General features: G+C 32.1%; 1 protein-coding gene across 1 annotated transcript; it reads left to right on the top strand.

Annotated features, from left to right (window-relative positions):
• Positions 1–5,736: 5,736 nt before the first annotated feature.
• Positions 5,737–19,247, top strand: LOC148606698 (uncharacterized). Its single transcript, XM_088547081.1, has 8 exons — positions 5,737–5,823; positions 6,390–6,482; positions 8,658–8,738; positions 9,681–9,752; positions 15,816–15,976; positions 17,205–17,303; positions 18,158–18,249; positions 19,029–19,247. The coding sequence occupies exons 3-8, from the start codon at positions 8,680–8,682 to the stop codon at positions 19,164–19,166; spliced, it is 621 nt and encodes a 206-aa protein (XP_088403207.1). The 5' UTR covers positions 5,737–5,823; positions 6,390–6,482; positions 8,658–8,679; the 3' UTR covers positions 19,167–19,247.
• Positions 19,248–25,665: the final 6,418 nt, after the last annotated feature.

Here is a 25,665-nt window from a genome sequence, read left to right as displayed (position 1 = left end):
GTCAAGGGAAACAACAAAATTACGATTTCAGCATGACCTAGGCCTTAAAATCATTAGAATGGTTCTTGATTGCTTTGTATATAGCGTTCATTCACTGAGGTAATACACGATCGGTTACTGCACAGGTTCTTACTTCGACTATCAAATATATGCATCCCAACTAGTATATATAACCTATAAATACTACTGGGGCTGCATACTTGATAGAGGGATCATGCCCCTGTGGTTACTGCATGTATAAGCTGCATAGTATTTAAGAATTGCCAAGACTCCTTGTTTTTTTTTGTTTATATATTTAATAATGAGATAGCCACATGCGGGTCCGGGGATTAAAAGAATAAGCCCGCAGCAGCGCTAAGCTTGTCGTAAAAGGCGACTAAATAGTGCTCAGAAACATGGCCCGGGGGCACAGTGCAACTGGGTTGTGTGCCCGAGGAGGTCGAAAGGGGTAACCCTGGCATGTTACATGCTGGGGTTATCAGGCCATAATACGGAAAACCTGACCGGAAACCATAGTGGTGGAAATGTTTGGAGAAATGCCACGTTCTTCGCACGTTAAAGAACCCTTCTGTGATATTCTCCCGGAGTAGGAACCATTTAAATCATTCCTCTCAAATCTACTACTCTTAGTACCTGAAGTCGAAAGTATGAAAGACTAATATAATCCGGAATTAAAACGTTTCATTCTTTGATTTGGCCCAAGTCTGATAAATGTCACTTAAAAAAATAAGCGGATATCCAAAAAAGAACACAAATACAAAACTCTGTCAAGATTTCTTGCAAACCAAACAAATTTTACCGAGTAGAATAAACAGTTCACAAAATATCATTAGCAAGATGCAACACAAGAGTGTAATTTTGACTACGCGTACTAGATATTCACTTGCCACAATATACGGTAGATTGTAAACGGAATACGTGAAATTCCACATTTATGATGAAGCTTGTACCACCGATATTGACCTTTTTGTTTACTAATTAAAAATACAAAATTGATAGTTAATTCAGAAGGTAACTGGTTACAAAATCTATACATTTAAACCCATTGTGGTCGATGAACATTCACGCGATGAAAATTGGCTTAAAATCAGCAAAAAAATACGGTATGCATAAACTACATCAACATTGTCTACATGGCAATATTTACTTTATAATTACAGCCTCATGTCATCCTTAGTGCTTACTTTGAATTACACCTAGATCATTATCAATTTTTGTCATGTTTTTTTTTATAATCAAAGTTGATTTTTTACAGGTAAACAGAGCGCTCTCACAAAACGCAAAACATTACAAGTTGTGACTACAATACGTTTGTACGACAATGCTAATTTGAAAGTAGAATGATTTTCCTAAAAAATGATACCAAATTGAGCCGTATTATATTTCGGTGCATTATAATTCGTTATTTGAAGACTTTTTAAACCTCTGCTATCCTACTATTAAAAATCAATCAACATTTTGTTTTTATCAAAAATATTAAATTAAAAAAAGGAAAAAAATTATGTCTGATATCATAAAGTAAACTGGTCTTAAAACGGAAACACCGAAAACACCGAAACAAACCGACCCTTAGTATATTTCAATCGGTAATCGGTCACGTGATATGAAAAAGAAGCAGTCAATGATTAAAAGATCGGTTTGATGGACCGATAACGGATTGGAAATCGATCGGTGATCGATGAACGATCGTATTTATAGTTGCAAGGATCGGTTTACTGTAATCATAAAGCTGGTAAACAAGCATTCTACAACCAGTCCAATCTAATAATCATGTTGCTAAATTCTATAGACTTCGAATATTGCAATAGGTATAATTACAAATTTCGGTACAGGTACATGTAAAAGTACAAATTTTGAACAGTAAAAATTACAACTTTGTTTATGGTAGGTAAAAACATGAACCAAAAATACGGATAGTCATTAACGCACCGAAATTAATATTAAGGATTATCAACAATGTAAAAAATGTATTAAGAATATAAGAATTCTAGCGTCCAATCCTTCATGTATGTACCACAATTTTAAGCTGCATTAGCTGTCATTTTCGTACAGTTTTGAATTATTTCTACTAAATTGTACTTTTCCTGTATACTTTCATTTCATTTCCACAAATAAAATGCATTAAATACATGAAATAGGTGTCTATCTATTTTTTGTCTTGCAAGACAAAAAATAGACCTAGATAAATTCGTTTGCATGTGACTTCTGGTGACCTTAATCCGCGCATGTGCTGTAAGGGTCGCTTATTTAATAATAAATCTTATTGCGAAGCGAAAGTGGTTATTCAACTTCAATAAAGATCGACGGACTCAAGCCGTAAAAGAAAAAAGTTCCAATATAACGCAAGGATTCTTCATGAAATTTATGTATTGTAATATAATGTGGTTCAAACATGGTCATTATTTATTTGAAAACTAATCAAGAGATAGATGAAATAAAATGAAAACAAGACACTGCTTAATGTGTTACTCGTTGTTATTTTTTACCAAGGTTAAAGTATTTTTAATCCAGGTGTATTTCCTTTCGGCAATCCTTGGAAATAATGGCGAAAAATAATTAGATTAGAGCTATTAAAAAAACGTTCTGTAGACTTTATTGACATTTACTCTTCAATTGCAATACTACAAACTTATTTCATTCAGTAGAATCAAAACTGAAAAAATTGGCAGCTAATGCAGCTTTAAGGTATTGTAAAATTAATGATTCAAGTGAAGTGTCTTAATGATTTAAACTTACATATTCGTGAGTAATGAGCAATAACGAATGAAGGACACGTATCTGAGGTATGGGATAATGCGACATAAGTCTTAATATCATAAAAATCCACAATGGAAACGATTTCTTGCAAAATAAATTCCTTTTTATGCATTGATTTATCAACTGACTTGTCATTCAGTTTTTTATGGAAATCCTTTTTTTTTAATATTTTTATTTATTAATGTTTGCATTTAGGTCTTTTACTTCTGAGATCAGCTTGCAAACACACAAATGCAGAAAATAAGATCAATTTTGAAATTGTAAAGTGTAAACGTACTAATTTTCTAGTACTATACTCGGCGTCACATACAAAGCATATTGTTGTAATTTGAAATATAAAATTGGTCCACAGTTTTTTTACACCTACTGATATTCACATTTGTTAAATAAGACATTCTTATCACAGAAATGTTTCTCCTTAAAATGTGAGTTGTTCAAATCCTATTTTAAATCCAGATCACAATGTCTACATTGTTGACTCGGCCGTGATTTTGTTACCGAGACGATTTTCGGTTGTTGATTGTTTGACAAAAACCGTGCTTTATCGCCTTTTTTGGTGTTAAAAATTCTTCTAAAGGTCATCGTACCTACTTAATAAATGTTTATTTTCAAATTCGTGAAAAATTGACAAATGAAATTTTCGGTATTTGTCAACTTTCGGCACTGTGCAACACAATAAAAATTGCGGAATAACAATTGAATTTCTCTTAAGGAATTAAAAATGTCTTTTTGATTGTGCATATCAATCGTTAGTACTGATGTTGGTCTTTATTAACTGAGAAACTCATGACAACGAAAAAGACAAATCTGTCTCAATAAAAGAACGGCTGAAGAAAAATATGATGAAATCGAAATTGGGCTTGAACTGACGATGAATAGAGTTGTCACTATTTTCGCAGTGGACGGAATACTGCACATGTAAATTGATACCCGCTAATATGTTAACTTCGCTGAATCCTCGAAACGAAAACAAAATTGGCTCTCTAATAGTGTTTTAATAATTTCGTAATGCATAATTGATATCTTTTTTTTCAAATTCAACCAGTGCAATAGAAAATAGTAGAAAAATTACGACAAAAAAGAAAACTAATGTACTATGTTTTCTACATGTACGTTACAGTATTTTTTTTATCTCTATGTGTTAGTACTTTATCAAAATACATTGATTTTGCTTTTTATTGACGTAATATTACGCCAACCGCTGGACATTGGGTTACATCATCCTTTGGAACATATAACCTTTAACAAAAACGTATCTGTATTATTTGTTCAACATTTAATTTGGAAAATGGGTTTGTTGTATGAACTTAATTCAAATTTGTTTCTCTTATCAGTTTTTCCGTGTGGATCTAGAAATACAGTTAACGTATTTATTTTAACAGTGTTCTTATTTCCCGTTTTCTCGGTGAACAGATAATACAAATGTAGTAACAGTGAAATTGATTTAGTAACGCTAATGTTTTTTTTTGTTTTTTTTTAACCGTGCATATGCTCACATCAATATTATTATCCTTTAAAACATATTTATATTTTGACAGATTACTTTTCAATTAAATTTACCGAAAATATTCGTACCATAGGACAAAACTAACGAAAAAAATGGAGATATCGCCTATTTATTCCCCCATTTTTCGGTGCATCAACTAAAAATATGTTTTTATGATAAAGTAATGACAAATTTTATATTCGTCACATTGTTTTTCACCCTGGCCATAGCCCAATTAATGCATCTGGTCCTTAAAATGAATTGAATTTTTTATTCACAATTAAGTTTCCCATGTGTACAGTTTGTTTTATCATTTTTCTGTGAAGTTAAATTTAGCGCAGTTATTTCTGACATTCTTAAACATAGAAGAAAACTTACCATAAAAATCTAAAACAAAGTAAATGGTATGCCTTATTATAACAGTAAATTACTACGATTTTGGTTGTACTAATAATTACATTGCATAATTCAAAACGCAAGTAAACGCTCATTTCATTTAATAGTACATTTTCGCCTCTATTCAATTAAAAAAAATAATAAATTTATTACTGTCTTGCTATATAATATCAGTTGTTGTTCACACAAACTTGTTTCCTTCACCATAATCTATCATATACCATTTTCCCTTTGTGTATTTCGTGTGGTTTACCCACATTTCATCAAATTACAACGATCAACTACAACCTATAAACTTAGTCGTTTATCGTTTTCGCTATTTCAGTACATTGATTTACTGTAACTTATATCACAAAACGATGGGAGAAGTAATTGGATCAAACTTTGTTAAATTAGAACTATCACTGATGGATGAAATAATGACTGTAATGACCATGCACAGTCAAAATATAACTGATGAAGACAAATAATGGCTACTTAAAGGCTCATTTCGTTTCACTAAGTCATATTTCGACCATATCAACACTTAAAATGTTCAATCAAAACACAATTTGTCTAACTAAACACAAAAATACGTTGTGTTAAAAAATCAAAGTAAATGAAGTGTTGCGTAGGACACAAAATGTCTAACAAGACGTTTATGTGCGTTTACGTAGACATTTGTTTCTTTTCTAGCTCAACCAAAAAGCGTTGATATCGACATTTTGTGACTAACTCAACCTAAAGGGTGTTGACATAGCCTAAAAATGTCTACATAAACATTTTATTTGGTTCAGATTGACAAGAAATGACTGATACAATATTTTGTACCGTTTCGGTAGACAGAATGTATTTCTTATTGACTGATAATGCGTTGATTGAGACATTTTGTGTTTGTATCAGTCTAAAAACGACTGTAGATGGATATGTCAGTCAGTGTATGAAGGTTATATGAAGAAAGCAATCATAACTGATTACATGCATATTTTTGTTTCATTTTAGACATACGGATTACCTGAAAATTACATCAAATGATACCACATGTCTGCGCTTATTTTTGTAACAATTTTACCATATGTAATTAGTGTTGATTCATATACATGTGGACCTGAAAATAAGTGTTTGTGTTCTCTACAACACATTGCTTGTAATAAAGCAAGGTTGACTGATTTTAGGATCAATATCCCCTTGGATAAAACTGAATAGTAAGTAAATTCCAATAAGACGTCATTGAAACGAAGGGATTCATGTAGAAGAAATGTTGAAAAGACAAATTAAATAAATTTGATAATTATACACTATCCATACGTAATATCTTATTTCAACAGACAACTGTAGAACACGGGTTTCGTCAAAGATAATGCTTTTCATATTTGTGAGCAAAGAACAAAACTGTTATATTAGTAAAACAATAAAAGTAGGATTTGAAAAAAGTATGAGTAACTTTTTTTTATAATTGTTTCGAACTAATAACACAAAACATTACATAATTTGTACATTTGATAAAGGAAAAAATCATTAGAGCAGTTTTTACGAGCAAGTGTTTGTGTACTCCCGGGAGTAAAATGCAGGACATTACCATGAAATTTCAACCAATATTTTACTGAAAATGTCTTGTTTTGCATTCTAATTATTTTTTATTCTTATTTGCAAAGGCCGTTTTTTGCCTGATTTAAGTTTTTTGGTATTTAGATTTGCTGATTTTTATGAAATTTTGTGTTGTTGATGCATCACCATGAAATATATTTCCGTGTTCTACATGTTATTTTAGTGACTTCACAAAAAATCAGATAACCTTTGAAGATGATGATGTTTCTTGGAGTTTTGCAAAACTTATAGCAAATCTTTCATCAATAGAAACTTTGTAAGTAAATATTTTGTATTAGACAGTGACATCAAATATGTCAATGAAATGTATTATTTGGAAAGGTGAGCGTGTGTTCCTTTCCCATTGAAATACCCGCTTAAGGTATATTCAACTAAAAAAACGAAGGTTCCATTATTAACTTATTTTGTAAAAAAAATATATTAACATAAAAAAAAGTTATTATAATTATAAAAATTATGGGATCTTATTAAATCATCAAACAATTTAAGACATTCCAGCATGTCCAGACCAAGACCGCTAGAATTCTGATGTGGAAAAGAATGTCACGCCAGTGTTGCAAAAACAGAGCAAAACAAACAATACATATTCGACATGTGTAGTGTCGTTTCACGGTTCTCAACAGGCATGCCATTTAACTGCTAGTAGTCCTTTGTTTGTGTATTTGTATAACGTATACTAAGTTTCTTTATTTATGTTTAAACAAGGGATTCGTACATTTTTAACATGTTTGTTGCGTTATATTTATTTTTTTTTAAAATGGACAGTTTTTAAAGGGAGAGTTCTGTGATTACGCATTTTTTGCGCCCGTCCCAAGTCAGGAATTTCCGGTCTCCGTTATCCTGTTTCCTTTTATTATTCAGTTTACTTTATTTTGCTGATGTATAATGAGGCATATTTATTGCTTTGCTTGTGTATTATGGTGTTATGGGTCTAGCTGAAGCTTGCCCAGTGGTGTGAAGGTTTCTTCGTCATTCATTTAAGTCCAATAGGTGGCCGGCCTTGAGTTGATTTTTTTTTTATATCCTTGTGGAATTGTTGTCTCCTTAACATATTCATCATATTCATTCTCCTTATACATTGTTCACATGTTGTCAAATCACCAATTGCTTTAACAACTATTTACAACTACAACAAGTTACATTTGAGATATAATAATTTTAAAAAAACGTCTTGCAGATAAATTTTAGTTTTCATTCAAACTTCTATCAAAACACATATTCGATTCATATCATATTTCATTGATTCAATTCACACAGAAGAAAAAATAAAGACTTTGGTTTCAAAGTAGGAAAAATGCAGTCAAACCTCTTCAGGACCTTTTTCAGATTTTAGAATTTGTTCGTATTAGACTTTGAATTGCACATTATTTAAATTACTACTGGTACTAATACTTATTTGGGAATTTCCTCAAAACAGTAAAAGAGAGCATTAATGATTGCATTATCCATTGATTCTTGTATACTTTTGGCGAGACAAACACTAATATCGGGTTAAAGGCTTATAATTTCGGGACCTAAAAATAGCATTATGACAGCTTCATTCTCGTGTATTTTGTAAATGTGATTGAGAACCACACCAGTCTCGGAAAAGATTTGTTAGTTTTAAACAAATCTTAGTTTTTTCCCAAGAACATAACACCCAAATATCCAAGCAGTTCGACCCAAAGACATTTAGGACCATGGCAACCTATAGTTCACCAATGCAGGAGAATTTCGGTCCTGAGATAGTTCATTGCATGACAATTAGGTTGATGCATTAGCATAATAAAAACCATATATCATAATAAATTTTACTGATTTGAAATTTAATATTGCATCAGGGCGGACAAAAATTATGAAAGGTGTTTTGAATTTATGTTTCGTCGGGAGCGTTTGAGGATTTGCCCTCCTCGTATTATTCCCTAAATAGTATATTGGAAAGAATGAATAACCAAAATATTACATTATAGAGGAACGCCTAGATTTTACGAGTGTGCGGAACTTGTCCCGAAATCGAGTTAAGTACTCCTATGTCTAAGAATCAGGCAAAATGTGTATAAGGTGTGGCCCATGAAAAAAAATACACAGATATTTGTTTTTCGTATTCACGTATTTATACCTCATAACCTCAAGAAATTGTTGTCAAAGTGTTTGTAAAGTTTGCCTTTTTAGATATTGATAGGTCAAATGCACTAGGAAAAATGGCGGGATAATTTTTCCGCACTCTTTCCTTATATAAGCAGTCAAAATATATATACATCACCAATGCTTCAGGATAAATTTAAATAGCTTAATAGTTGTTCTTTTAGATGTATTTGATATGTTTGAGGCAAAAAGACCTAATTGAGAAAAATGATGTGCCACTCATTTCCTGATCCTTACACAGAATGGTACTTGAATATCCAAGCGTTCTTGACAGGAGTAATTACATATAAAATATATAATTTTGTAGAGCATTAGATCGTAATGCATTAATGGTACTACCCTCTTATATATTTTCGTTGATGTCACCGGCCAATCGTCTTGAGAATTTGTAAGTATTGTTTCTGTTTCTTGAGGTGAGTAACGAATAATTTAAATTCACAACATGCCTTTCTTTAGGTAAAATACATTTTATACAAGCAAAAGAAGTAATTGCAAAACCCCAAAGTATTTCATCTTTCATGAACTTGGGACTTAATACAAGTCCTACTCAGAATATGCAAAAAGAATAGTAACGGTCATTAAGCAAATCATAAAAGTGTGTACATTCAATCATTAATTAAATCTTAGAAGACTCTGCAATTGCCATTGAGTACAATAACTTAACAAAGCAAATTTTTGGTCGTTCCCTCCTCGGGACTCGAACTCGTACCGTTGTGACATCTATGGCAACACCGCCTGCACTAAGTCCAGCGACCTAGACCACTCGGCCAGATAGTCTATATAAAAATATAGCTTTCGCTGGCGGAATATATACATATACACTGGAAGCCGTTTGCCTAATCTCCCTTTGGACTGTACAATTTTACTGGTTGACTGTATTGCAATAGTACACGCTTATCCATTCACGTCATACTGTTATAAAGATTTTAATGGAAAAAGTTTGATAAATGTAAAAACTTGGTGCTTTTATCTGAAATTAACAAGCTTATCTGGTTTATAAGTGTGAAGAGAATACTTATTCTGGAATGTGGAAATAACTTCAAAATACGAAAACTGTGCACAGGCAAAATCTGAATTCAGGTTATATTTGTATATTTAAATACCATATATTTGTTTTTTACTTATTGTGATCTTTTTGTTACAATATATTCTTTTAAATGTTTTTTTTGGAATGTGATATGAAATGGCCGATGATTGGTAACTAAAATATATATTCTATTCGTATCTATTCTATTCTATTCTATTCTACACTAATTTATTTTTTTCTGTTTTACTACATGTTATATAGTAGAGGTTTAGATCTATCACATAAACCGTTTTATTTTTGTAGGTCTTTCGTCAGGTGCAGTTTACATAATCTATCATATGGAGTTTTCGATCAGTTGAAATCACTTAAAAAACTGTAAGTAAAGTTGAAATATTTGCAATGAAAAGGTATCTTATATTTTCAGTAGGAGTAATCTGCCCTATACAGGCAGATAACTGTTTGATAGTTACATTTACAATAGCTCTAGATTGTTGGTGTTTGATGTTATTATAACTTTCATTTTTTTGTTTCTTCAATATACTTCGTGTACTGAAAACTCGAAAAGGGTTTTGTTTGCATCATTCTTTTGCCTCTTAGTCAATAGTGTGATTTTAGTTTCTGCACGAGTTTTGTTAAATATTCCACATTGCAAAAATGCAAATTATGATTAGTTCAATTTAAGTAAACGAAAACAATACAATCAAATTTTCGGTTATTATAGGATTGTGCTTGGTGATTTTTACTCTCCCATATTGGCTTTGTTAATACTAATAAACATTAAAAAGTACGCCTTTGGTAAGGGACATAACTCTACTCTAGAGATCAGTGATATGTTTGTATCATATTCGCTTTCACCAAAGCCTATCAAGCTTTCATTTGAAACAGAACAAAATCAATCCAAGTTACTTTGATGTTTACCTGATATTGATGTGAAACGCAGAATACAAACTTTTCAATGATTTGCAAGAGTTGTATCTCTGATCCATGGCCCACCTCCTTCACTTATAATAATTAAGGATTCTTTGTTGACCTGGTACAAAAAGTCCATATGATGGATTTCGAGGACAATAAGTATAAAACTTGTGCAGATTACTGAGAGAAAGCATTTTGACGACTGTACCTGATGGCATCTTTCAATTCAATGTTAATACGCTTCGTACACTGTACGTACATAAAAAATTATCATATAAGTTTTAAAGATACTGATTTAAACGAAGATGCGGCTGATAACGTTACACTTAATGCATTAGAGGGAACACATTTTAAGTAGTAGCCTTTGGAAGAATCATGCAAATTCTGTAAAAGGTGGTACATCCAAAAACGGTAAACATTTTTATTTTTATTATTAAGTTCCTGCATCGGTCTATATGATGAAATGCATAATTATTCATTCTAATATGTCTTCTCTTAGGAGTTGATTCACAATGAGATTCCAATAGTTTCTATTATATTTTAGTGTCATTTACAGAGTTATCTCCAATAATTTTGAATTCTGCAGTGCACTAGTACTGTATATAATGAATATCTCTTATGAACAAGCTTAACGGTTTTATGAAGAATCACATGTAATGTTTTATTTACTTAAGCATTTTAAACAAAATATAAAAAAAAATAAAAATACGTAGGCTTTCCAACTATGTATCATTTTTTTGCATGATTGTTAGCTGGAATTCCACAAAAAGATCTTAGACAAAGGCCGACAAAAATAGATACATGTTATATATCGGTATAATTGGTATACGTCATTTTTTAAATTATAAGTGACATGCGTCATATACATACATTTAAAATACGCTATGTGTTGTAACGATTGATGTTCGTCATGAATAGTTACAACTTATACGTCATATAAAGTAACATTTGATATACGTCATATATAATTAAAATGTATATACGTCATGTATAGTTACAACTAATACGTCAATTATATTTACAACTGGTACTTCATATGAAGTTACAACTGATACGTCATATATATTTACAACTGATACTTCATATATAGTTACAACTGATACTTCATCTATAGTTACAACTAATACGTCATGTATAGTTACGAATGATATTCGTCATCTAAAGTTCAATCTATATTCGTCAATATTAGATTCAATTGATATATGTCATTTACATTTACAATGATTAGTCTTTATGGCAAGACTTTGAAGTCTTGAACAATTATGGAAAAAAACAGCAGTGTGCGCATGAATTTGAACAAAACCGTTGGTGTGTACTTAGGCATATGGAGAAATAAAAAGCCAATTTATGACTAAACAACCAATAAAAGCACTCGGAGTTCACCATGGGTATGGTGTCAATTTAGAGAGGGATTGGCTACAACAAAATATAAAGCTGTATTGAGTTTAGGAAATCAAGAAATTTAACTTTTTCTGGCAAAATGCTCATCAGCAAATCTTTCGTATTTTCTGTTATTGGTGATGAGATTGAAATGAGAGGTTTACCAAACATATGAAAGAGAAATAAATAGTACCATGTGGGATTTTATATATGATGGGAAACCTGACAAGGGCGCAACGGCTGTTGTTGCCTTATCCAAGAAAAAGGGGGATTAGTACGGTCAACCTCAGGAATTTCATGAAGTCTAAGCAAGTCATGTGTATGCATAATGTTGTAAATTCCGACGTCGATAAATGGAGTGCAATAGGCAATTGTGGCTTTCCTTTCTAGATTCAAAAGGATCAGGGCCTTTTTGGCCTTACTGAAAAAGATCATAAGTATATAAAAAATTCGGAAGAATATTGAAAAAAAATATACTGTAAATTTTCAATTTTATACCTTATGTTCGTGATTTAAAAAGTAACTACTGAGAAACGATTGCACAAAAACCGTCTTGCAGTAAATAAAATAGGAGTTTTTCACTCTTTTGAACCTCATTTAATAGCGTTAACTTAAACTATGGAAACTGAAAGTGTGCATTTACTTTATCTGTTTTACAGTAAAAAGGATTGTTTGGTTAACGCTTGGTTTTTATGCCCATTTATTGAAAATTGTTCAAAAACCACGCTAAAAATTGCTTCAAAAATGAGGAAGTACATGTATCATGTGACCTAGCTAACTGTCGCACGATTAAACACCTGGCCACTTGTGTTACCTTATTTTACCGTTTGTTTTCAAAACTTTTAGTATCCGAACTTTCAGTATTCTATTTTGCATTGACTTTTGAGTCTTTTAATTAGCTGGTATAATCGTTAGTGTATAGAAACCAGTAGCACACTGTTTAAAGATAATTTTGTTTATAATAAGTGTAGAAACGCATTCCATTCCTTAATGCAATCCATCAAAGTTGGAAGTACTTATTTTAATATCAAACTCAAATAAAGATTTAACTCGCTCCTGATTCTTATTTTAGCATTTAAAAAACAAACTCTGTTCATTTATCTAGTGAAATGATAAAAAAGATTATTATTTATAAACACGTCTGTCAAGACAGCTGTCTCTTTCCGGAAAACAAATATCTCCGATACATGTATATGTACAATGTACACACATCAAACATGTCCCTGCATGTATTCGATATTGCAAAGTTTATATGTAAGATCTTTGTTCAAAGTGTTACGCAATGTATTTATAGAACCTATCATATGCGTTTCCTGTATATAATGTAAAATGTCTAAGACTTCAGTCGTATTCAGGGTACACTTTTTTTAAACCGCCAAAACTGACCCATATTTCTTTAAGGCTTGTGCTGTTACCTACTACATGACGAATTACTTTGCCATACGGTTCATGAGGTGCATGGATTATTTGTAAATTCTCAACGGTCATGTGTAAATATCTACATGTCATTTTAGTATTTGTTTAGGCAGGTCTAATCTGTTATTGGGTCCAAGCGCTTCTGTCGGGCTATTTTGTCGTATTTTCGAATATATTCTTGCAAATTTAGCGTGTATATAGTAGTATTATAGAAGGTTGTTTTTTTTATTTCAATCAGCTTCATTCTGTGTTTCGTTTGTATGAAATTCATGTCTGTCAAAAGTTTGTTATCCACCTCTTGAAAATATGAAAAAAACAAAGGCAGGAGCGTCCCGGGTCGTGGATTTGGAGGAGCGTGACAATGCACTGTGGCTTGTTAAGTTATATAAGCGTCACCTGGTCCCGAACTATTTGGTGTTTTGTGGTAAGTATATCCGCGTGATATTAAACGGAAAATAGATCATGAACCGAGTTTTGACAAGTTAATTATGCATTTAATCTAAATTACAATTTTTATGTTCGGAAACTCAATAGAGTAAAACCCCCCTCCTCTAAAAAAATTCCGAAAGAGGGAGATTTGACGTAATGTAAAAGTGTCATATGTTATTTTTCTCATTTATATATATCAAAACTTCGTCAATATTAAATGCATTTGTTTCTGCTAAGAGTAATGACAAGTTTATCAACAATGAATTATACATATATACGCTTATTTTGTTTTACCTATTGTACTAAGAAAATATTAAACACAGCAGAGATCTGTCTGTCTGTCTGTTATTAATCACAAGAAACATTAGTGACTTTTAACTGCTTATATTGAACATGAAGTCTCTCATGCAGTGCTACCCTGGAGTTGAAGAGGCAGATCAACATTAAACAGGAGGCAAAAAAATATCATACTTTGTATGCGTTTCAAACTAGGTTTTACAATCCAAATCCCAACCCATGGTTACTATTTAACACAAATAAATAGTGTAAAATAAATTACCAAGGTATAATAGTTTATTACTTAATTCAATATATACCGATTGCATATGTATATAGATTTTTTATTTCGTTTGTAAATGGGTTAGAATGTCTAAATATTATAAAAATCTCTTGAAATCTTCGGTATAGGACTCAAGAAACTATACAACTCTTACAAAACCTCTAGAGTAGATCTTCTAGAGGAGAGTATTATAAGTATCTTAAAGCTCAAGTTCAGAGGGCAAGCCATACTTTTTGTCAGTTTTTCCAAAAGCTTTGTAAAAAGGGTCAATGATACATGTATTGCGATTTGAATCATCTTTGATAATTTGAATTAGATAACATAATATAGCTAAATAAATGCAGTTTTGTAGCTGATGATATCAATATACTGAAGACATATAATATTAACACTGATTCATAGTCAGAAAAAAGGGCTTCCGTTGAATGTAAATAAAACACAGTTCTTACGAGGGGAACAAATTAAGGAAACCAAAACTATCTAGCTGAAAATGACAGTCATTATATGACTCTCTCACCCCAAACTGTGAACTAAAATGGAACACCCACTTTCCATCAAATATTGGGTTGGAAAAAAATATACGCAAGTTTACGTGATAATTTTGATACCACAAAGGTCAAGCAACTTCACTGAAATATATTACACATGATATAATACACACTTAGGAAATGCTACAAAAAATTAATAAGTCGAGAAGTGTCACTTTTGTAAAGAAATGAAAGCTTACTCCACTTAGGAGGAAATATTTGTCATTATAAACTTATAAATTATTCAGGTGGAATCATAGGGTTTGGCCGATACAAAATCCAGAAAAGGTAATAATTCTTTATACTAAAGCCGCCGATAAGAGCATGTTACTAATTGACTCAATTCTGGTGACAGTCAAGTAATAAATTTAGAAACACAGGGATATTACTTAATATCAAAAATAATGTTGGAACCAAATTAATAATTTAGAGTAGGATTATTTTTTTTAAATCAGATATAGTTTAGTACAAAATAGTCAATGATATGTATCATGAAATGGGTTTTACACATGTATAAAGAATAGGTAGCATTTATAGTACCATTTCCGGGTTATCAATACATCTACATGTATATGTTGTTTTCGATGACATATTCAATAAGGCATGTTGTTTTACCTATTATGCATTCTTTGACATCTTTGTAAATATCATCATCATTATAACATTTACTTACGTATTTAGAAATAACATGACAGCAAGTATCTGTCACGTGCTTTAACTACCCTTTCAAATTCAGTGATGCATGAAATTTAAAATCAGTGGGTCTCAGTTAACGGTCAAGAATTGGTACTTTATGGTCTATTGTTTAATAAGTTTCTCTACCAATTTAATTAACTACTATTACGTTTAGTTGACATAAGTGATACAATGCAGAAAGTTGGATAGAAATACGAAAAAGGAATAAAAACATTTAGCATGTTTAATGTCAAAAGCACAAAAAAAACAGGAGTGATTTTGACTCTCGTATATAACCTTGCTATGAGAAGGGTAAAAACAGCAAATATGTATAAAGAGCTCTTAAACAAAGTAAATAAAATTAATAAAGAGCTATGGTATAATTATAAGTTAAAACTGCGATACTGATGTAATCACTTTATGAATATACCGACAACAATGTCAGGTAAAAGGAGGTAAACACTTTACGAATGGACAAATGAAACCTTACTGACTTCTTCATTGATTTGTTTAAAACTGATGATTCTAATGATTTTTCAGGGATTTAAACAACAACCTTTTCAGATGTGATTGCAGCATAATAGACGAATTCCATATGATTAAAATATTAAAATACAAATTTCGTGCAAATGTCGTGGCAAATTGTGACACCAGTACAGATATTACAAATCTTCAATTAGATTTAATTGAAACATGTGAAGGTAACTTAACATACTTAAATAAAAACTTAGATATTTAAGATGTAAGTATTTGTAAGAATCAGGTAAAATGGGAAAAATCTAAAACATGCATCTTACAACCCCACCGATCTGATATAATTTAACTCAAGGATGCTTCCTCCATTTGAAAAGACAATGCAATTATTTTATCTTTTATCACTGGATTTACTCAAATTTTTTCAATAGAATGTTAGAAAAATGAGGTTTTTTCAGAGAGTTATCTGCCCTTGATATATTCATTTACAGTGCATTTCAATGAAATTATATCTCAATTTACCAAAGTGATGTCGAAAATCTTGTTTTTTTTATTTGTTCTGATGGTGAAAACAGTCAAATTAAACTAATCAAAATGGTGCTTTCTAATACCATGTTGCACCCACTGCCCGATTCTTACATATACTTACGGATGCGAATGATTCACACTAAGAATTACCTATAAAATTGACTGCGGATTGCTAATACATGTGTGTATTGAAATATTTGTATTCATACCTCTTTGAACCCTGCAGGTGATGTGAATCCTTCGAAAAAAAAACTCTCATTCCAAAACACAACAATAAAAAAGCGCCTCATATTAAATTCATATATTTATTTATCAATTCGTATGATAATAAAATTACAAATCATTTAACGGGGTAGAATTTGGGTAAGAGACATAACTCTTAAAATTAGTGATGCTTTTGTATTATATTCAATTTCACCCAAGCCTATTAAACTTTCATTTTAATCAGAATGAAATCAGTCCAAGTTAAAATGGCCAAATTAAGTTATCAAAATGGTAATTTTTTTCATATTATGTTTCACTTAAATGCAATAAAATCTCTCCTAACCGAATATATTTGGGCTTGATATTTGTTCACTTTACCAAGATTTAAAAAACATTAATATGAAGTAATATGAATCGACTTAAATAAGTCTTATTTAGGCAGATCTACTCAGAGTTCGTTTAATACAGAATACTCAATATCAAAGTATACTTAATTGCAGTAATGAACAGTATTGTATTTGAATAAAAGATATCAAATATTAGAGATATTCTTTTAGAAATTCCATCAAATCCCCAAATGTACGCTTATATCATATTCAAAGAAATATAATTACCAGATATTTCAAAATTTGTGCAAAAAGGCTTACCTATAAGATTGACTGCGGTTTGTTAATACATGTGTGTATTAAAATATTTGTAATGATACCGCTTTGACCCCTGCAGGTGACGTGAACACTTCGAAAACAACCCTCATTCCAGAAAACACCAATATCACCAGGAGAGTTGGAAAACAACAGAGAAAACCAACTACAACAGCACCAGGTTGTTTATCTACACAGAAAAAAGCGCCTCATATCAAATTTATATATTGGTCAATTCGTATAATAATAACATTACAAATCATTTAACATGTTTAACGAGGTAGACTTTAGGTAAGAGACATAACTTGAATTTAGTGATGCGTTTGTATTATATTCAATTTTACACAAGGCTATCAAGCTTTCATTTTGATCAGAATTAAATCAGTGATAGTAACTTTGATGCTTATATGAGATTGATGTTAAATGCTGAAAACAAACATTCTTATGAATTGTATTATTTGTGCCCTTACCCTAGGTGTACCTCCTTGAGTACCTTAGCATCAGGTACAGTTTGTATGAAGTATGAAGCAAAGAAACCACAGAGATTTCATGACTTTACTTAAGATTTCTTTAGCCTAATATTCCCAAGAAATAACCATCAAAGTATTTTTATTTTTTTAAAGATAGGTCATATTTAATTCTTTTCAAACTTTTCCCCTATATTGGTTGCCAAAATATATATCTTCGTCACAGATGGTTCAGGATAAATTCAAATACCATTTGACTGTATTTCTAGATGTATTGATTTTTATTTAGACTAAAAAGATCCATCTAAAAAATGAAGTGCAACCAATTGCTGGATTCTTACATAGAATGGCATTTAACAATTAACCAAGTATCCACAGTTACTCTATTTTATCATTTCTTTTACTTCAGGCTGACCCAAAATTATACAATGACGATGTGATAAACATATGAATTTTACATAATATTTTTACGGTATAATATGATCCTCATATGAAGGTTTGTGCTTTCAAACATATGAAAGAGCAATGCAAAATGTTTGAAAACTTCGAACAATTTATTGAATTTCAGGTAGAGCATGGACCACGTTAAGCGGGACTGCAGCATCATTCTTCTGCACTTTTACAATAGTTCGGGTGCTAATCATGATTAAAAAACAAACTGTAAGTTATTGGTAACGAAAGAATATTTTAAAGAAGAGTAATCAAGGGAACCAAGGTTATAGCGGTAGTCAAAAGAATGCAATCCAGGGACAAAGACCAGACATGGAAAACAGACATACACAACAAAGAACATAAAGTAACTAAAATCATACATACAAAGTAACAAAAGTAATTGATCAACTCGGACTCCAATAAAAACTGGGAGAATGGACCAGGTGCACCGAAGCAAATGTAAAATTTTAGATCAATCAAAGCAAAAACAATATTTCAACAAATTTCAAAATTAACTTATTTATTAAAGATATCAAAATGGAAACAGTAACAAAATCCAAATACGTGGACTCCAAAATATTTAGATGGATGGATGAAATAGAACGTGAAGTAAAGAGTGTTCCTGATTAATACAAATAATCAAAGACAAAATTTAAGTGCAATAAAGTATTGGGTAACGATAGATGTAAAAACAAAATATCTGTATACAAACATATTAACCATTGAATATGGCTTTAGTAAACCTTGTAGTTTTTCACAACTTACCTAGTACAAAACATTTTCCTTTTTAATAAAAGTATAGAATTATTTATTTACAAATATACTATTTTATCATCAAGTAGTGATCCTTCATTTACAGTACTAGGGATATGATGACGCTGAATAGGTTCAGTTGATATGACTAAGATTGTGTCTATTATTGCAAAATATGCTTATAAATAAATGATAACCTCTAAGGCTTAAATAAAAAATGCAATAAGTTATAATTCCATTATAAAACATTTTAGATATCAGCAAACATTACCATTTCCAATGATGATTCAGATATGATAGCTGATATACTCGACTTCAAACCACGTGATGAAAAAGAACGCTCGGTATCTGCAGGCAATACACCACCGAAGATTCATTTTATTGTCCATTAATGATTTTGAAGATGCATTAGTGAATATGGTTACATTTGTATATTGAATAAACTTAGTTTCGTTGGAGGAAATCTTGCAATTTATTTCTGATGTTAAATAAAATTTTAAGAGCAGATTCTACAAGGAGTTATCATTTTGTTACTTTTTGTAAATCTCAGATGCATTTTGTATATTTTTATTTTTGTATAGACAAACTAAAACTACTTCTGTTTTATTCTCACGGCACGGCATCGATGGCCACGTCGATTTGTTTTGCTAATGTATTACTGAAGTGTAAGTGTTTGTAAGAATCAGGCAAAATTTAACAAATCAGAAACATGCATGTCAAAACAGCACCGGTCTGATACTAAAATATCACTCTATGATGCTTTCTCTATTTGAAAACACCATTATTTGATCTCTGCATTCTTGGATTTGCTCAGAATTGTTTTCAATAGAATCTTAGAAAAATGAGGTTTTTGACTGAGTTATATGCCCTTAGAATGCTCATTTTCAGTGCATTTCAATAAAATTGTTACTCATTGGTCCAGGAAAATCTTGTCTGATTCTGATGGCACAAAATGTCAAATTACACTATAAAAATAATGGCTTTTTCATACCATGTTTCACTTACTGCCTGATTCTTACAGGGATCGACACTTAATTTAGTTCTTTGAAGTTTATCGATCATCTATTAATTAATAAGATGAACTCACTAAGTGAAGCGTGAAGTGGCACTCTTATTAATCTTCATAATTCCACACGTGGTATTTTCAGTCAAACAAACAAATCATTTCATTTCCATAAGTGGTCTTTTATTCTTTCATCGTGATTTCATTACAGGTCGGTCTAGACAGTTTCACTGTATATACAACACGAACCTGCGTACACAAAACATCTGTTAAAGTAGTAGTAGTCTTAGTAAGAATCATGCAAGTTCTGTAATGTGTGATACACCACAAAAAGGCTACACATTTTTATTTTGTTATCTCCCTTAATTTTATATTCCACAGTACATTCTATATAATTTTATCTCTAAGTACAAGGGTAATATGAAAGGTCTCATGTTAATTTCTCTCAGCTACAATATTATGAACGAAATTTAGAACAAAAATATGTAGGCTTTTCAACAATGAATCACGTTTTGCATGATTCTTATCTAGACTAGTACTTAAACTAATTCAAAATGTGGTAAAATCAAGACAGGTGACACTGAATTAATTCGCGACATACGTTGATCTCAAATGATGAAACCTTGTATCTTCAATTCAGGCAGTTTACAACAAAACAAAATGTAATTGAGTCATGTCATAAACATGATCAGTAATTAAAAAAAAAATACATGATTTTAAGTTCTTTGAAGAAGTTTACGGATCATCTATTAATTAATAAGATCATCTCAACTAAGAGAAGCGTGAAGTGGCACTCTTATTCATCTTCATAATTCCACATGTGGTATTTTCAACCAAACATAACATTCTTGTAAGAATGTGGTGTCCTCAGATCGGAATCTTAGCACACTCACATTTGATATGGAAAGTGCCCCGACCAATTCAACTAAAAGTACCCAATCATACGTTCAGTCAGCAGATCATATATTCCAGTACAAAAATTATGACTATTTCAAAATTATCAAACCATGTTCTATCATTTTAAATGATATATTTGACTACAACGATGACGAACCACATTGTACCATATCAAATGTGGAATTAAAAATTGCAAAACATGCAACATTCTTATAACCGACTTACGGTCTTACTTCTCCAGTTCCCTTACAAATAAAACCTTCCATACAGGAAGTTACAATGACTTAAGTTGCAAATCAACAAACTTAATATATGTATTAGAATGCAACATATGTGCTTTAGTATATGTCGGAGAAACGCAAGAACGATTAAACAAAAAAATGTGCAGTCATCGTTCGGGAATTAACACCACCAAATTCCCGACAGTTTATTAACACTTTAATCAACAAGATCATTCAATCCTCTCTATGAACGTTCGTATTTTAGAAAAAAAAAATTACCATCCTACGAGCAGTCCCGCTCTACGTAAAAACTATCGTAGGGAAAGAGAGGAGTGCTGGATATGCAGATTAGGTACTGCAATACCTTAAGGATGCAATGAAAACATCAAAAGTATAGGAAACCTTTCAAGCCAATATAACAATAGCATAAATGTGATGAATTTATTTCACAAAAATCCAAGACGGGACAGGAGTCATGGCCATAGCTACTATACGTCACCTAAGTTACACGATGTATCCATAGATGGTCTCCTTCCTTTCATACAAAAACCTCTCGGACTTCATCACATTAGAACCAAACTTTATTCTATACCTCTCACTCTACTACACTCCCTTTAAAAACAAGTCTTGACACCCCTGTTTCTGATCCCGCCTTTTCATTATACAGACTTGTTGCCATCATTTTGGATATTGGTTTCCACAGACTCTTTAAACCAGTTTGTGTGAAAAGTCAAGATGAAGAAAAACGATCATTTCTTCCACTACCGTTTGTCAACAAAGGTATAGATGCAATTAATTTGGCTAACATCCTCCATCAGAAAAACGTCAACAACAAAATTCCCCATTATTTCAAAGACAAATCCATACCAATTATTTCATATTCCTATACTTCACCCATTGCATCCAAAATTTTCAATTATAAAAGGCTATTGTAGAACCTCGAGATTGAGGACTTCAAGGCTAAACCACCTGACTATCCTCGCAAAAACTCTCTATTCAAATATGGTCCGTCTGGTCACGTTGTTACGGGAGATTTAATCATCATCGAAAACGAATCTCTGCGTAAGATCTTTTCTATGGGTCCCAAGTACCGTGAACCACGCTCCATAAATTGGAATAATAACTTTAGAGTTCTTATGGATGCCGTCGACACCTATGCAAGAAAATGGATAAAACGAGAGCAAGAAGACATTGATTCTCTGTCAGAGTGGTGAAAGGCCTTGAGTTCTTTAATTTTAAAACGAATGAAAGTTTTAAGTAGGTCAATGACTGCCAAAGCTACATCAGTTTTCAAAGACCCCGATGTAGTAAAAACATTGTCTACTATACATGACAAATATGTTGTCGTAACAGCAGACAAAGCCCAAAACAACATTGTTTTTGTCTGCAAAATGTTTTACATCAAATGTTTATTATCAAAGGTAGACGTAGAAAATAATAACAGTGATAAGACCCATACTGCTACCACATTCTCCAAAGAAGAGATTGTTGAAACCATGTATCTGTGCTATCCTTTTTTGGTCTCTCTACCAAGGACGATGATTGTGATTTACCGTCTATATACTAGATTCCTAAACTTCACAAGAATCCATACAAACAACGTTTCATAGCTGGATTTGCAATATGTACCACCAAACCTCTTTCAAAACTTGTAACTTCTATACTTACAATTGTCAAAGAGGGTCTGCAGTCCTACCACAACACTTGTTACTCCCGTAGTGGTATCAATGTGGATCCTGAAAAATTCGAAATGTCTTTTGGAGACAATCAGTTCAAAACTATTATCTGAATATAATAGCATTACAACCTATGATTGTTCAACACGGTATACTTCTATTCCCATACTCAGTTAAAATCCCGACTTAAAAACAGTATACATCGTTGTTTTTATCCAAAAAGATGGTACACCTAGATACAAATATATAGTTCTTGGTAGAGATTCCTCATATTTTCTAAAAAATAATTCCAAATCATCTTCCAAATATACAAAGGCAGTTGTTTACAAAATGCTGGAATTTTTAATTCACAACATATTTGTCCAGTGTGGTGGACGTGTGTTTTCAACAAACGGTAGGCATTCCAATGGGAACAAGTTGTGCTCCTTTACTTGCTGACCTATTCCTTCACTCTTATTAGGTGACTTTATTGCTGATTTGATCCGATAAAAAGAATATGGTTTGGCTAGATCATGTAATCTCAGTTTCCGCGATATAGATGACGTATTATCTTTAAACAATTCTAATTTGATACATCGCATCTACCCCAAAGAATTGGAGATAAAATATACTACAGATACTGTAAGGTCAGCCTCATATCTTGACCTACGCTTAGAAATCGATGGTAAAAGAAAACTTTACGTCGAACGTGATGACTTTCATTCCGAATTGTAAAATTTCCTTTCATCTGTGGCAACATCCCTTCAGAACCTGCGTATGGAGTGTTCATATCACAACTCATACGTTATGCCAGAGCTTGCCGAAACTACGCAGACTTTTTGTATCGCGCTAGAACTCTAACAAATGGGCTTCTGGAACAGGGTTATGTTGCTAAAAGATTGAAAGCATCACTACAGAAGTTTTATGGTCGTCATCATGAACTCGTGGATCGTTATGGTGTATCCATCAGCACCATGAAAACTGATTTCTTCAACGGGTCATAGTTTTCCTTTCCTGGTTTGTCTACCCCGGACTTGACTTTTCATGAGCAACTCGGCGGATGTTTCTAGAGAGGCAGAGGACGCTTACCCTACCGGTGCACCTGGTCCATGCTCCCAGTTTTTAGTTGAGTCCGAGTTGCTCATTTGCTTTTGTTACTTAGTATGTAAGATTTTACTTTATGTTCTTTGTTGTGTACGTCTGTTTTCCATGTCTGGTCTTTGTCCTTGGATTGCATTCTTTTGATTACCGTTATAACCTTGGTTCCTTTGATTACTCTTTCATATTTGGAAGCCAAATTCTGAAATTTTCACCAGATATATATATTTTTTTTCTTCGAATGCAATCTACTGACTGTGTTGAATATTTGATGTAATGTTAACAGATATTAATCGATTGATAGGAATTTATCATTACGATAATGTGCATTAAAGGTGAACAAAGGAATCTTTTATATCGTCCTATGTTTTATAAATTCGAAATGATAAAATAGAAATACCGAACTAATAATTCTGATTTCTAAAGTTTTCAATTTGGAACGTTTTACAGGTAGGTCAAGAATTATGTTTAACTTGTGTACATAAGTAAATTGGTTCCGCCGTTTGGAAGTAGCCTACTAGGTTTACATTAAAATTACAACAAATGCCCATGTGGGTTGCTTTCAATATTGTATAAATGATTTCAAATACGTTCTAATACTTGCCGAAATGTTTATAAAATAACTTGATACAAAATACCATTGTTGGCATTTCGAGGCATAGGACAATAAATGAAACATGTATACGTAGTCATCACGCAATCAGGATAACATAAGACCTTTGTATGCCTCGTCACAGGGTTCATTTCAATAGCTGAAAGATTATTTTCTCTTTTGTGGTTTTCTAGTACAATTTTATAACCAATACTCCACAAAAATCGTAATATTTGCCTTTCATGGGGAGAGTCATACAACCAACTCTTTGCTATCCGGACTTTCGGAGGTTTTGTCAAAAGGATTATTTTAAAAACCCACACAATTGTGATTAATGTTTACCTTTCACGGGCAATATAAGAAGTCGTCAAATAACATCGTTTATATGAAGACTTTTGTTGACCTGTCATAAAGGTCATTTAAAAAATAAGTTGATAACATTCGATACGGGTTACAAATTAAAAGGTAACCATACAAAAATCGTCATATTTGGTTTATACCGGATGTGAAGTTGTCACAGAAACATGACTCAAGTTTTTGTACATTTTGTCATAAGAATCATTTAAACAATTAAACGTTTCCTCAAATCTATTACAGTTTAATTTGAAAAATAAAAGTACAACAATCGCCTTCTTTCACAGTGCTAAACATGCTATATGATTAATTTTGCTGCAGATTGTAAGCTGGTGAAAGAGTAGTCAAGGGAACTAATATTCTAGCGGAAATCAAAAGAATGTAATCCAAGGACAAAGACCGGACATGGAAACAGACAATCACAACAAAGAACATAAAGTAACGAAAATCATACATACAGAAGCAAATGAGCAACTCTGACTCCACTAAAAACTGGGAGCAGCGAGCAGGTGAACTGGTAGGGTAAGTGTCATTGGTTTCTAGAAACAACCGCCGAGTTGCTCATAAAACGTCCGGGATAGACGAAATAGGAAAGGAAAACTATAACTCGTTGAACATATCCGTTTTCAGTGCAGATTGATACACCGTTACGACCCACTTGTTCATGATGACAACCATAAAACTTCTGTCGTGATGACTGCAATCTTGTAGAAACATTGTAAAATGAAAACTCCATACGCAAGTGCTGAAATGATGTTAACACAGTTGACAGGAAAGTTTACAATTCTGAATGAAAAGTCATCACGTGCACGTTGTCGTAAAGTTTTGTCAAATGTTTTCCTAAACCATTGATTTCTAGGTGTAGGTTAAGCAACGAGGCTGATTTTATCATCCTTTATCTCAATTTCTTTGGGTTAGATGCGATTTTTCAAATCCCCGAAACTAGGATTTTTAAAATATTAAACATTGCATTTATACCACTACGGGAGTAAAAATGTTGTGGTAGGACTTGAGACCCTCGTTGACAGCTGTGAGTATAGTAGTTAACGCTTTGAAAGATGTTTGGTGGTA

The sequence above is a fragment of the Perna viridis genome, chromosome 9 (genome assembly GCF_037379345.1).
Source record: "Perna viridis isolate PV_CMFRI_1.1 ecotype Kerala chromosome 9, ASM3737934v1, whole genome shotgun sequence".
Classification (NCBI taxonomy): Eukaryota; Metazoa; Mollusca; class Bivalvia; order Mytilida; family Mytilidae; genus Perna; species Perna viridis.
This window is presented reverse-complemented; position numbering and strand designations above follow the sequence as displayed.